This window comes from Corylus avellana, chromosome ca2 (assembly GCF_901000735.1).
Source record: "Corylus avellana chromosome ca2, CavTom2PMs-1.0".
NCBI lineage: Eukaryota > Viridiplantae > Streptophyta > Magnoliopsida > Fagales > Betulaceae > Corylus > Corylus avellana.
Window position 1 is genome coordinate 264,353 of NC_081542.1, and position 15,398 is coordinate 279,750.

At 35.2% G+C, this 15,398-nt stretch overlaps 1 protein-coding gene and 1 pseudogene across 1 annotated transcript; both read left to right on the forward strand.

Annotated features, from left to right (window-relative positions):
* Nucleotides 1–3,924: 3,924 nt before the first annotated feature.
* On the forward strand, nucleotides 3,925–7,322 carry LOC132172935 (glutamate receptor 3.6-like). The gene is made up of 6 exons (XM_059584499.1): nucleotides 3,925–4,109; nucleotides 4,382–4,659; nucleotides 4,757–6,111; nucleotides 6,203–6,480; nucleotides 6,653–6,684; nucleotides 6,775–7,322. Exons 2-6 carry the CDS (start codon nucleotides 4,392–4,394, stop codon nucleotides 7,320–7,322), a joined length of 2,481 nt encoding a protein of 826 aa, XP_059440482.1. The 5' UTR covers nucleotides 3,925–4,109; nucleotides 4,382–4,391.
* A 5,561-nt stretch (nucleotides 7,323–12,883) lies between these two features.
* The window catches only part of LOC132172938 (glutamate receptor 3.6-like), a 3,498-nt pseudogene continuing 983 nt past the window's right edge, over nucleotides 12,884–15,398 (forward strand).

Here is a 15,398-nt window from a genome sequence, read left to right on the forward strand (position 1 = left end):
GATATTTTGCACATCACCTCATATGACATGTATTCCATAATTAGGAGAATGTCTTGACCTTAAAAGTAAACTTGGGAGGATTTTATTGACCCAGAAAAAGAAGTTAGAGAGGATAACATTCAGCAGCAGCAGTACTCTCACCAATTTAGAAGTGGAAAGTCCATTTGATATAATGGTTATCAAGTGGTACGACTATATACATATCGCCCATTATGAGATCCATTCCTTGGAGTAGATATTGGGATTGATCAAATTCCCACTAATAGTGGTTTTTCTTTGATTTCAAATAGGTCTTTCCATCAACTTATTATCAAATTAATTACATGTATGCTGCTAATCATGCTAAGGTTCAAAATTTTACTTGTAAAAGAAAAGAAAATAAAAGTCATATAATTCCGACACGATGTTATAGATATATAGGGCAAATTAACAATTTTTTGAAATTTATGGCCAAGACTAGACTTGATAATTGATATGAGTGATGACCAATATTTTAATGACCAAGTTTTCGTAGTCCCCCACTTGGATGTGTCTCATGAGGTTGCTGTGTGCTGCTTCTACAAAACACCCTTTTTTTAATTGGTTGGTTGATACTTGGTGGAATGATCATGTCATTCTCTCCACACGTACATGCACTAAATTATTGTCCTTCCACGGCTTTTATAAAGTAAAGCTTATGCATATATACAAAGAGAGTGAAGAAATCTGACCCCAACATATCAATATTAATAACGTTGACTCGAAATTCAAAATGGACAAGCAAAGCACTCTGTAGAATGAGAGAGGCGTGGATCACGTTACACTGTGAAGCTAGCTCAGGCCACTTCATAATGGCAACATGTATACTAATTACAATCTTTTTTTTTTTTTTTTTTTTTTTTTCTTTTTTCTATGCAAAGGGGGCAATCATTTTTCTTTTAGCACTTTAATTTTTAAGATGAAATCGTGGAAAGTACAAATATAGCACTTATTAGGGTGATCTTTCTCATCTGTCCCAAGTAGTAAGGGAGAGAGTAATGGAATTTTTTCAAAAAGTTTCACATTGCTTTAGGATCCCAGATGCACACCATCGATCGTTCCGTAGACAAACCAAGGTTGACCGTACCCCGATAGGTGCGATAAAGATAAACTGAGATGCATGCTTTGTAGAAGGAAGAACTATTTTAGAGTCTGTTTGGACAATTAATTGAGAATACAATTCCTAATCATAGTATGTGGGACATATTAAAAGGGAAATATATCTGCTAGCGAAAATATCTATTCATTAATCTTTTGCGCAAGTTTAAATGAAAAATTATCCTAAATTCATTATTTTATTGCACTTGCCGAACACGTTGTTTCATCATGATTTTTATTAATGTAAGTTTTATAGCCTTACTTTAAAAAAATGGTGGAAAGTTGGCTTTTCATATTTACATGACTTGGTTCATCCTGTTTAGCATGGAGCGCTATATTATCATAACAAAAGATTTTATTTTTACACACCTTTTTGGTTGGTTGATACGTACTTGAAGCGGAAGTGTAGCATTTTTCTAATATATATATATATATATATATATGGACCATATGGTCTTCCAATAACAAAGAGCTAGTCAGATTTTCATTTACCCGCAAATATATTTGCTCGTGATATGTAAAATGATGTCCAAATTAAACACGCGAGGCACACGAAGGGCTCTGTCATTATTTTCCTTTGCAGCTTTGCTGTGCCACACGTGGGCTATTCAATATTTGGAATAGATTTCTCCCCAATTCATTTTGGACAAGACAATATTCAGTTCATGATTAGTATTTTTTTTTTTCAAAAATCTTAGAGCTACAAATGGGATACCTGTCCCACTAATAAAAAAATAAAATAAAATATTATTTATGATAAAAAATAATTAAAAAAAAAAAAAAAGAGAGAGAAGGGGATGGCTTGAGAGCTACCCCCATTGGCCGGCCAGGGGTGGCCAGACCACCCCAAGACCACCCCAAGGGCCAAACGAATATATATATATTCGTTTGGTCCTTGGGAGTGGCCGGACCACCTCCGTTGGGCCTAGGAGTGGCTTCAGCCACCCTAAACTGGCCGGTCTAGGGTCTCTTAAGCCACCCCCAATTAAAATTGGGTGGTCCGACCACCCCCTATGGCCAAGATGGGTGTGGCCAACTACCCTTTTTTTTTATTAATTTATTTTTTATTTTTTTAATCTTAAATAATATTTTGTTATTATTTTTTGTTAGTGGGACAGATATCCCATTTGTGGCTTGTAGCCATGAAGTGGATATTCTCCAATCCAAGAGAGGATCCTATTCCCAATATTTCAGTTCCTCAAGACATAATAGCTAGCTAGCCCAGTTGACGATTAACTTTCAGATTGAGTTTACCGAAAAGTAAAATATTTGGTTAATTAGTTTAACTTTTGTTATAATTTTTTTACAAATTTCTATGGTAGTATATTACTTGTAAAAAAAAATAGATAAAAAAAATTTAATTATTTACAAAGAACGTCACACACACACACATATATATATAACACTCTTACCAAAATGTCCTAAGTGGCACATGCCTCATATGGCATGTATTCCGTAATCAGGGGAAGATCTTGACCTTAAAAGCGAACTTGTGAGGATTTTATTGACCCCAAAAAAGGAAGTTGATGAAGAGGATAACATTCAGCAGCAGCACTTTCACCAATTTAGAAGTGGCAAGTCCATTTGATATAATGGTTATCAAGTGGTAAGACTATACATATCGCCCATCATGAGTTCCATTCCTTGGAGTAGATTTTGGGATCGATCAAATTCCCACTAATGGTGGTTTTTCCAATGATGGAAAGGAATGACATTCTTGCCAACAATGGTAATCAATGGAGGCCGTAGTCCTAGGACAACTCGAATGGAGGATTATAAGAAAAAACAATTAGGGGAAATTTCATTTACCCCTAAACTACTAAGCAATTTTCATCTCCCCCTAAACTTTAGAAATTTGTAATGTAAAGTTCTGATCTTTTAGCTCCATTCAATTAACCCCCTTGATCCGTTTGTTAATTCTTAATGGGGGATTTTCTATTATATATGTTGCATTAAGTTGTTTTAATTTCCAACTCCAATTATTGAATATGAATGGTAAGGATATAACTCTAAGCGTGAATTGGGTTTAATCTTGACCGTCCATATTCAATAATATATAGAAGGAGATCATGTTCTGTGATTGAATAACAAGATGCTCCTCCAAGTATTAGGGTGCGTTTGGGAGTGCGTTTTTAAAAAAATAATCTGCGATTTTAAACCAAATCGCAATTTTAGGGTGTTTGGGATTGCGATTATAAAAACGCAAATTTTAAAATCGCAAAAAAATCTGCGATTTCCATAAGCTGATTAGAGGGTGCTTATTTGAAAAAGTGCGAATTTAAAACAAAATCACGATTTCTATTAAAAAGATATTTGGCGCAATAGTTACCTTTTTTAGAACGGGAATGAAAAAAATACCAAGAATACCCACCTAAAATATATTAAAACCCTTATTTTCTCTTTTTATTTTTTTCTTCATCCTCTCTGTCTTGTTCATCCTTATTGGTAATTTGGTCATGAAATCGCAATTATATGCTAATGTTATCCAAACACTCAATTGATAAAAAAAATACTTTTTAGTATGTTTTACCAAACGTCTGTGCGATTTTAAAAAGTAGCGATTTTAAAAACACAATTTTTAAAAACGCAATTTTTAAAATCGCACTTATTGAAATCGCACTTCCAAACAGACCCTTAATTATGCTACTTTTTGGATTTATCTATTAGCTTATTATTTTCTATCTTATAAAAGTGAACTTTTTTTTTTTCTTTTTTAACATGGAAATTTCCACTTGAAAGTGATCGCATTCACATGTGCAGCCTTTTAGATTAATGTGTTGATCATATTTCATGGCAGGTCATGTAATCTTCCTTGTTGGGTCTTGTTGGGTTATGGTCATCAGGTCATGAGCACAACGCGTGGTTTGGACTTCTGCTAGTCAACGCTGTCACGGTTGTATTGCCTTTAGCTGTATATATATATGTGTGTGTGTGAATATATATAAACACACCACATTTCAATTTCACAGTTTGTATACAACTGGTTTTAAGAGGTACTAGCAACCATCTTGTGACATGTTAATTTTAGGAGAGCAACTTATGTTTCAACTATTTTGCTTCGTGTCTGCATATATATATATATGCAGACATACATAAATACTTCATGTATGCATGTTTATATATATGTGTGTGTATTTCTGTGTGGCTATGATGAATATGTGTTTGTCTTTAACATGCATGCATTTTGGTAGGCTGCAGTGTCGGCATGTGAAGTTTCCTAGCTAATCTTAAACGTTAATGAGTAGACTGTATGCTTTCTCTGCAGTGAATCCACCATGCATATGTTTTGGCTTCTGGTAATGATTTTCTACAACGGTCACTTAATTAGCACAGCTGGCACCGGTGCTAATTCTACTATACCCGACGTTGTTAACATTGGCGCTATTTTGTCTTTCAATTCTTCCATTGGGAAAGTTGCAAAACTTGCCATTGAAGCTGCTGTGGACGATGTGAATTCCAGTCCATTGGTTCTAAATGGAACTAAGCTTAAAATTTCCATGCAGGATACAAAATTATCCAGCGGATTTCTGGGAATCGTTGAGGGTACGTGCATCTTTTGTTTTGTTCAATTTTCTCATTGCTTCCTTTAGACAAGTCATAGAATCTCATACAGATTACACTTTCATTGTTTTTTCCATAGCTTTGCGGTTTATGGAGAATGATACAGTGGCCATAATTGGTCCCCAGCACTCTGTTATGGCCCATGTAATTTCACATATTGCAAACGAGCTCCAAGTGCCTCTATTATCCTTTGCCGCAACAGACCCCACCTTGAATTCACTTCAGTTCCCATACTTTGTTAGGACAACGCAAAGTGACCTCTTTCAGATGGCTGCCATAGCAGAAATCGTAGGCTACTACGAATGGCGAGATGTAATAGCAATCTATATTGATGATGATCATGGCAGAAATGGGGTTGCTGCATTAGGTGACAAGCTTGCCGAAAAACGTTGTAAAATATCGTACAAAGCACCTATGAGCCCCAAAGCAGTAGTGGACCGGAATGACATCTCTGATACACTGTTTAAGGTTGCTATGATGGAGTCTCGGGTTATTATCCTCCACATATATCCTAACTGGGGTCAAGAGGTAGTTGATTTGGCACATAAGAATGGGATGATGGGAAATGGATATGTGTGGATAGCTACTGACTGGCTCTCTACTGTACTTGACACGGAACCTTCCCTCCCTCCAACGGCAATGGATAGTATTCAAGGGGTTCTTACATTGCGTATGTACACTCCAGAGTCAAAACTCAAAAGTAAATTTCTTTCTACGTGGAGCAACTTGATTGCTACAAAGACAAATGACAGTCTTTTTAAACCAAATACATATGGCCTATACGCATATGACACTGTTTGGCTTCTTGCTCATGCACTTGATGCATTTTTAAATCAGAGGGCAAATAATATTTCATTCTCGAATGATTCGAGTTTGATTGAGTTTCACGGAGGGAACTTGCATTTTGATGCCATGAGCATCTTTGATGGAGGGAACGCGTTGCGTACCAACATTTTACAAGTTAATATGAGTGGTTTAAGTGGCCCAATGAGTTTCAATTCAGATGGGGACCTCAATGGTCCTGCATATGAAGTAATCAATGTCATTGGTACGGGGATCAGGACAATCGGTTATTGGTCCAATTCTTCCGGCTTATCAGTGGTGCCTCCAGGAAAGCTCAATGTACAACAAAACAAGTCTTCAAATCAACAACTATATGGTGTAATTTGGCCGGGACAAATCACTCAAAAGCCTCGTGGGTGGGTATTCTCAAGCAACGGAAAGCAATTGCGAGTTGGAGTCCCAAATCGAATCAGTTATCGTGAATTTGTGTCACAGATAGAAGGCTCTGATAATTATATTGGCTATTGTATTGATGTTTTTAACGCTGCAAAGGACCAATTGCCATATCCAGTCCCATATAAGTTTATTCCATTTGGAAATGGACATAGCAATCCAATAACTTCAGATCTTTTGCGCAAAATCACAGCGGGTGTAAGTATGAATTACAACAATTTTTTACATACTTTGTTATGAAACATGCTTTTTAGTACTCCTAATTCACTGATTTTCCTCTTCCATGTAGGAACTCGATGCTGTGGTTGGTGACATTACAATTACCACCAACCGAACAAAGATGGTGGATTTCACACAGCCATATATCGAGTCTGGGCTAGTTGTAGTGGCTCCAGTTTGGAAGCTGAATTCCAATGCTTGGGCTTTTTTGAGACCGTTTACTCCAATGATGTGGTGTGTTACAGGTATATCTTTTCTTGTTATGGGAGTAGTTGTTTGGATTTTGGAGCGCAGGACGAATGACGATTTCCGGGGCCCTCCTAGAAAACAATTTGTCACGATCCTTTGGTGAGTTCCTAAGAAACATTACACTTCTATAAGAGAGTATGCATGTACTGCAGTTAATTTTTCGGGTGGTTCAATATCCATCATTTTCGTTCATGTTCTATACACTGCATATCTTCTTCAATCTTGATCTAATTAATCCCCTAATTCCTAACTTTTGTGCTTCACTTTGCAGGTTTAGCTTTTCAACCTTGTTTTTTTCTTATAGTAAGTAAAATACTCTATAGTTTAGTCTTCACTAGCTATTTCCCATACATACAAAGCCTCTTATACAGGTATTACTCTTGAATATTGCAGGAGAGAAGATTGTGAGCACCCTTGGTCGCCTAGTGCTTATCATATGGCTTTTTGTAGTTCTAATAGTGAATTCGAGTTACACTGCAAGTTTGACATCAATACTTACAGTGGAACAACTTTCTTCCCCTGTCAAAGGGATTGAAAGTTTGACAACAAGCAACGAACCCATTGGTTACCAGCGTGGTTCATTTGCTGAAAATTATCTAACCAATGAGCTCAATATACATAGAAACAGACTTATTCCCCTTGACTCGCCGAAAGATTTTGAGAGAGCTTTGAAGGATGGCCCGAGTAAGGGTGGTGTTGCTGCAGTGGTTGACGAGCGAGCATATATGGAGCTCTTTCTCTCCACCAGATGTGAATTTGGTATAGTTGGTCAAGAGTTCACCAAAATGGGGTGGGGTTTTGTAAGTATCATTTCAAACTTGTTCCACATTTCTCACCTTATGATGATATATAATAGTCTTAATTTTCTGCAATATTTCTGGTTGATTAGGCCTTTCCACGGGACTCGCCACTGGCGATTGACATGTCAACTGCCATCCTAAAACTGTCCGAGAATGGGGGTCTACAAAGGCTTCACGACAAATGGCTTACAAGAAGTGCTTGTAGCTCAGAAGGTGCAAAGCAAGACGTAGACCGCCTTCACCTAACCAGTTTTTGGGGCCTCTTTTTATTTTGTGGCTTTGTTTGCTTTCTTGCTCTCCTTTTCTATTTTATTAAGATGGTCCGCCAGTACACGAGGCACTCTGATGACTCCTCGCAATCTTCACGCGTACGGATTGAATCATTTCTTACATTTGTTAAAGAAAACGAAGAGGATGTTATTCAAGTGGAGGAAGATGGAAAGAGCGGGTCCAAGAAAAGGCAAAGGGAGAAGGACTCAAGTGGAAGAGTTCATGAAGATGAACCTGGAAACGGTTTCTTGGAGCTTTCTTAAGTTATAAGTTTCCGAGTTGGGCCTCCATAAGTGCAATATCAATGGGTCTATTAGTATATGAATATGTATAAATGTTGTTGTCTTCTATATGGGCCTACTATTTTATGACATACTATATGGAATGTTTTTAAGATCGAATTAAAAAGTAAATTTAGCTCCCGGAGCTTCAATGCGGTTTGCAAAACAGATTCACAAAAGTGTTTTATGTGAGGCTCAAAAATGAAAATTTTGTTTGTATAAGTGTCTTTGAAAATTACAAATATATATATATATATATATTGAAAATTGTTCCCCAAAATTAAAAAAAAAAAAAAAAAAAAAGAATAAAAGGTAAAACTATTGCTGCCATCAAATGGATTGAGCGGCCACTGCAAGGCCATTAGAAGTTCTAGTGGCCGCAGAAAGTTCATGGAGGTCACAGTGGGGCCACTAGAAGTTCATGATTTTTGAAAGGATACAAATTTTATTCAAACTAGTTTAAAGGAAATTTTCCCTTAACAAGCATCTAACATGTTTGAGTTTCTAAAAAATTAGTGTCTGAGTTCCTGGTCAGTAAAATAACAATAAATGACCGTTAAGAATATTAAAAAATAATAATAATAAGACATGATACTTGACACTTATTAGAGTAGGTTTGAGGAAATTTTTGTCCTTTTTTTTTAAAAAAAAGCTTTCTAAACAGACAAACTTGTGAGATACACTTAAGGCGTAAAAATGTCTTTTAACACTCAAAAAATTTGTTTGAAAAAAAAAAAAAAAAAAAAAATAGTCGTTTGATAAAAAATTAAAAGCGTTTTTAAGGGTCCAAAAAGCCTAAAAATAGCCAAAGCACACTTTTGGCAAAAGCTTCAAAATGAAGTTTTTGCCAAAAAGTATTTTTTAACTCAAAAACTCTATTTCTCAAACACAATTTCAAATATGATCTTAATGAAGATACCATGTATATGACATTGCCAGTTTTTTTATGACACGTCATACTAATCAATTTTTGTATGACCGTGCCAATTTTAGCCTTCTAACTAGTAGCCTGAAAGGGAAGAGGATCATCTAAATTTTAAATCTCTTTCATTTTTTCCATTTAGTGCATTTTAAAGGGTAGTGCATTTAATGCACGACTATCATTAAAAGTTTTGGACAATACTACCCTTCAAAATACACTAAATAAAAAAAAAAAATGGAGAAAATTTAAAATGGAGTCGATCATTTTCCACCGGAAAGGAAAATGAGCTTCATCACTTCTAAGAATTTTGTTTCTTAGGGAATGGTCCAAAATAGCCCAATTGGACCTTTTCTAACTAGTACACTTGCTAAAGCCCAAAATACTCTAAATAGGCCAAAATATTAAAAGACCTTCAAACTAAAATTTGGACAATTACATTCTTAGGTTTTTTTTTTTTTTTTTTTTTTTTTTTTAATTTTAAATAGTTATTCTGTCAACTGGCCATTAAATTAAATAATTGTATGTCACGTCATACTAATCAATTAATATTACATGACTCTCATTTGAAATGTCTTGTACCAATGTACTTGCTATGTGACACAATTATTTTAAATTACAAATATACATACCCTAAATAAAAATAACAATAATTTTTATTTTAAAAGTTAAGGCATGGCCAACAACCATTAATTGGTAAGAGGGCAGCCACTCATACAGGGGCGGCTGACCGTCTCTATACCCCTCTCTTTGAGCAGCCGCCCTTCTTTGTAAGGGACAACCACCCCTTGGTGAGGTGTGAGGAGTGACCACCCCTCTTTGAGGGGACATTGCTGGCCGCCAACCCTTATCTAATTGTCACCAATTAGTAATGGTTGGTCACCTCTATTTTTTCTTTTTAAATAAAAAATATATATATTATTTTAATAATTTTAGGTTATACTTGTAATTTAAAGTAATTACGTCACATATATAGCACATACATTTGATAAATGACTTGTAAAAAGAAGAGTCATATGACATTAATTGATTGGTTTGTTATTACATACAATTAATTAATTTGAAGATAGGTTGACGAAAAGACCTATTTAAGATCAGATGAAAACCTAAATACCTAATTGTCGAAATTAAGAACTAAATTTGATGTTTTTTCCTATAATTTTAGATTGTCAAGTTTTAATTCAAGTGGTAAGAGATCAAATATATATGCTTGATAAAGTTCAAAATTTTACCTGTGAAAGAAAAAAGACCCTTACAAATCGGACATCATTTCAGAAAATTAACATGCATATACATCGGTTTTTAATGGTCTCCATGGCAACAATGTTTTTAAATTCATGGCCAAGACTAAACTTTGATATGATTTACGACTAATTACCATGTTTTCCAATAATCCACTTAGATGGGTTTGATGAGGTTGTTGTTAAAAGAGTTATCAAAATTAGTATAATTATGAATATATAGTGATTGGATTATGACCGTTAATTTTTTACGGTCATGATCATAAGATCTGGTGATTTGATATGGATTTATTTTATTGTTAGTAAAGTCAACTGTAAGACTAAATTAAATTTAATCTAACAGTTGAAATTAAATAATTGTTACTAAAAACTACAATCTAAAGGTTACAATTAAATAATTGTTACTAAAAACTACAATCTAAAGGTTATAATTAAATAAATGTTAATTATAAATTTAATCTAACTGTAAAGATTAAGCGCATGTAAAAATCGAATGGGCAGATTTTAATGACAGTAGAATTAGCAATTATTTCATGATAAATTGACACTATATATAGTGTCTAGTGCAAACTAGTTTAAAACGCAAAAGTCTCTCTTCTTCTGTCGCTCTCAAAACTTTCTATAGTTTTAAAATTCGTGTCTCTGTCTTGATAGAATAAAAACTCGATGATGTTTTAGTTTGGTTTCGTTTTGTGCAAAACGCCACCAAACTTTTGAGGTTTGTTGAACCCAATTATGGCATAGAGAATTGTTTGCAAGTGTATGCCAATTCATTAGATTTGATGGAACCAATAAGTACTTCTCAAGAAGCATTTGTTTATATGTTTTAGATTTATACACCGACAGTTGTTGTGTGCTACTACAAACCATTCTATTGTTTAAATAGAGTTTTTAAATTTGGTTGGAGAAATTATTCTTAGCCGCAATTTATAAAAATTTTATGATGTTTCTTAAATATGTGAAAAATATATATATATTTTTTAATAAATCCTATTGAAAAGACATATACTTTCACACATTATTAGAAAAAGAACACGTACTTCTCATGTGCTACAAAATTAAGTTTGAAAAATTGGTCCGTATTATTTTGACCCCAAACACTCCGTTTTTTTTAAGAATTGGCTGACCAGACCACTTGCTATATAATTACGTGGTCTTCCAACAACAAGAAGCCGGTCAGATTTTTTTTTTTATATTTGAAGGAGACCCGCCAGATATAATCCTCGTGATACCTAAAATCGTGCCCGAAACACGCAGAGCCTTTCTCTTTTCGTTTGCTGTGCCACACGTGGGCATTATTAGCCTGGTTGATGACTAAGTTTTGAGAAAGAAAAAAATAATAATAATAATAAAAGTGTATGAAGTTTACCTTGAGGAAAATGCTTGGTGCTGCAATTTTTTTTTTTTTAATGATTTTTTCACAATTTATATGTAATATTTGAATGGCGAATAAATCAAACAAGTAAATTTAAATGTTTAGTAATTGAAGTAATAAGTATTAAATTATCAATTTGTAATAACTTTTTACCTAAATGTTCAGCCAAAAACAGAGAAGTGGCAAGTCCATTTGATATAATGGTTATCAAGTGGTAAGACTATATCCATTGCCCATTATGAGTTCCATTCCTTTGGAGTTGATCCACTAAAAGTGGAATTCCCAATGATGGAAATGAATGACATTCTTGCCTATAATGCTGGTCCATCGAGGCCCTAGTCTAAGGACAACTCGAATGAAGCACTAAGCAAAAGACTAAGAGCAATATGATATAAATTACAGTTTTACCTTATAATATTGTTGATGTGACAATTTTAATTAACTATTTGATCAATCACTATTAAAAGAAAAATGTTAAAAACTATCCCACAAGTATCCCAATATGCTGACGGGATAGCGCCAATCAATTTCTTGATATGACATTACTCTAAGGAATGGCCATTTTAGGGTAGCACGCAATAAAAATGTGATTGATGCAATACTCAAACAAAAACCAACACCAACAAAAAAAGTGTAATGTAAGAAAATACATTATAATCTCATAACTATCTTATATTGATGTGACAATTCCAATTAACCATTCGATTGAGCTGTCATGTCAGTATTATAAAATATTTGTAGGATAAAAAAATGGTATATAACATTATTAAAAAAATAAAAACAAAAACAAGTATAAAAACCAAGAAATTTGCTAGGTAGGTATTCGAGAGACATGCATGGGCTGACCCAAGCACATGTTGCATTAAGGCCTAAGGGGCAGAACAGGTGATCATTAAATCACTAACAATTAATTAACAAAGTATATTGCTTGCTATTACTTCCTAACAATTACAGTTTCCATTCCTGCATGATTGATTATATTGCTTGGGACTATATGGCACTCTTCAATTAATTATTATTTTACATCCTCTAAAAATGAAGTTTGTTTTTTACTTGGAAATTTCCACTTAAATTATTAGAGCAATCTGATTCACATGATCTGGAGTACCTTTTAGATTAATGGGTAGATGTTGTTCCCTCGTGTTTCATGGGAGATCATATAGTCTTCCTTGTAATTGGGTCTAGATCTTGTTGGGTTATGGTCACTAAGCCCAACGCGTGCTTTGGATTTATACTATAGTCAACGTTATCATTGTTGTATTGCCTTTGGCTTTGCAATATATATATATATGCATCTAAACATACAATAACATTTCAATTTCACAGTTCGAATACAACTGGTTTTTAGAGGTACGTACTAGCAACCATCTTGTGACATGTTAGTCTTACGAGAGCAGCTTATGTTTCAACTATTTTGCTTCATGTCCTTATATGTAGATATATATATATATATATATATATATATATATACATCTTGTATGCATGTTTATATGTGTGTATTTCTGTGTGGCTATGAATATGTACGTGTTTGTCTTTAACATGCATTTTGGTAGGCTGCAGTGTAGCTACTAGCTAGGCATGTGAAGTTTCTCCGCTAATCTTCAAATTTTCTGAGTAGAGTGTTTGGTTTATTTGCAGAGCAATCCAGCATGCATATGTTTTGGGTTCTGGTATTGATTTTCTACAATGGGCACTTTATTAGCACTGCTACTGGTGCTAATTCTACCAGACCCGACGTTGTTAACATTGGCGCTATTTTGGCTTTCAATTCTTCCATTGGGAAAGTTGCAAAACTTGCCATTGAAGCGGCTGTGGATGATGTAAATTCCGATCCTGGGGTTTTAAATGGAACAAAGCTGAAAATTACCATGCAGGATACAAAATTATCCAGCGGATTTCTCGGAATCGTTGAGGGTACGTACGTATATCCTTTCATTTCAACAGATATTCTTTTGACAATTCATAGATCAAATCTCATACAGATTATACGACTTTTCATTGTTCTTAATTTAACAGCTTTGCGGTTTATGGAGAATGATACAGTGGCCATAATTGGTCCCCAACACTCTGTTATGGCCCATGTAATTTCACATATTGCGAATGAGCTCCAAGTGCCTCTGTTATCCTTTGCTGCAACAGACCCCACCCTAAACTCACTTCAGTTCCCATTCTTTGTTAGGACAACCCAAAGTGACCTCTTCCAGATGTCTGCTGTAGCAGAAATCGTAGGCTACTACGAATGGCGAGATGTAATAGCAATCTATATTGATGACGATCATGGTAGAAATGGGGTTGCTGCTTTAGGTGATAAGCTTGCTGAAAAACGTTGTAAGATCTCGTACAAAGCACCTATGAGCCCCAAAGTAGACCGAAATGACATCTCTGATACACTGTTTAAGGTGGCTATGATGGAGTCTCGGATTATTATCCTCCACATATATTCTGCCTGGGGTTTAGAGGTAGTTGATATGGCACGTAAGAATGGGATGATGGGAAGTGGATATGTGTGGATAGCTACTGATTGGCTCTCTACTGTACTTGACACAGAATCTTCCCTCCCTCCAGCAGCAATGGATAGTATTCAAGGGATTCTTACGTTGCGTATGCACACCCCAGATTCACTACCGAAAAGGAAATTTCTTTCTAGGTGGAGCAACTTGACTGCTTCAAAGACAAATGGTAGCCTTTTTAGACTAAATGCGTATGGTCTATACGCCTACGACACTGTTTGGCTTCTTGCTCGTGCACTTGACACATTTTTAAATCAAAAGGGAAACATTACATTTTCAAATGATTCGAGTTTAACTGAGTTTCAAGGAGGGAACTTGCGTTTTGATTCCATGAGCATCTTTAATGGAGGGAAGGTGTTGCTTAACAACATTTTACACGTAAATATGAGTGGTTTAAGCGGCCCAATGAATTTCACTTTAGATGGGGAGCTCAACGGTCCTGCATATGAAGTAATTAATGTCATTGGTACGGGGGTTAGGTCAATTGGTTATTGGTCCAATTCTTCCGGCTTATCATTGGTGCCTCCAGAAAAGTTCAATGCACATGAAGCAAACAAGTCTTCAAATCAACAACTTTATGGTGTAATCTGGCCAGGGCAAATCACTCAAAAGCCTTGTGGGTGGGTATTCTCAAGCAATGGAAAGCAACTTCGAGTTGGAGTCCCAAATCGAATTAGCTATCGTGAATTTGTGTCACATGGAGAAGGCTCTGATAACTATGTTGGATATTGTATTGACGTATTTAATGCTGCAAAGGAACAATTGCCATATGCAATCCCATATAAGTTTATTCCATTTGGGGATGGACATAGCAATCCAGTAACCGCTGATCTTCTGCACATGATCACCACGGGTGTAAGTATGAATTACAACAATTTTCTATTGGCTTTGTTATGAAACATGTTTTTTGTTTAGTAATTCTGAGTCACTAGTTTTCCTCTTTTATGTAGGAATTTGACGCTGTGGTTGGTGACATTACAATTACCACCAGCCGGACAAAGATGGTGGATTTCACGCAGCCATACATTGAGTCTGGGCTAGTTGTAGTAGCCCCGGTTTGGAAGTTGAACTCTAGTGCTTGGGCATTTCTGAGACCATTTACTCCAATGATGTGGTGTGTTACAGGTATTTCTTTCATTGTTGTGGGAGTAGTTGTTTGGATTTTGGAGCGCAGAACAAATGACGATTTCCGAGGCCCTCCTAGAAAACAATGTGTCACCATCTTATGGTGAGTACGTTGTTTATTTGTTCTAAACAAACAACTTAAAATACAAAAGAATTAAAATTGTTTTTCACCTTTATATGTGATTTTACAACACCTTTTCAAACAAAAAAATATATGATGTAGTTGATCTTTTCCTTCATCCATTCTGTCTTTGTTAGCAAATGATCATGCTAGGGAAGATCTTGTTCCTCGAATCTAGAAAATTAAGCACAACATATGTAATTCCTTAATTGCTAATTTTTGTGCTTCACTTTGCAGGTTTAGCTTTTCAACTTTGTTTTTCTCTTATAGTAAGTAAAAAGTTCTATCTTAGTCTTCACTAGCTATTTCCCGTATGTACAAAGCCTCCTATATGGGAATTACTCAATTGTCTGTTTCCTGTTTTATGTAGGAGAG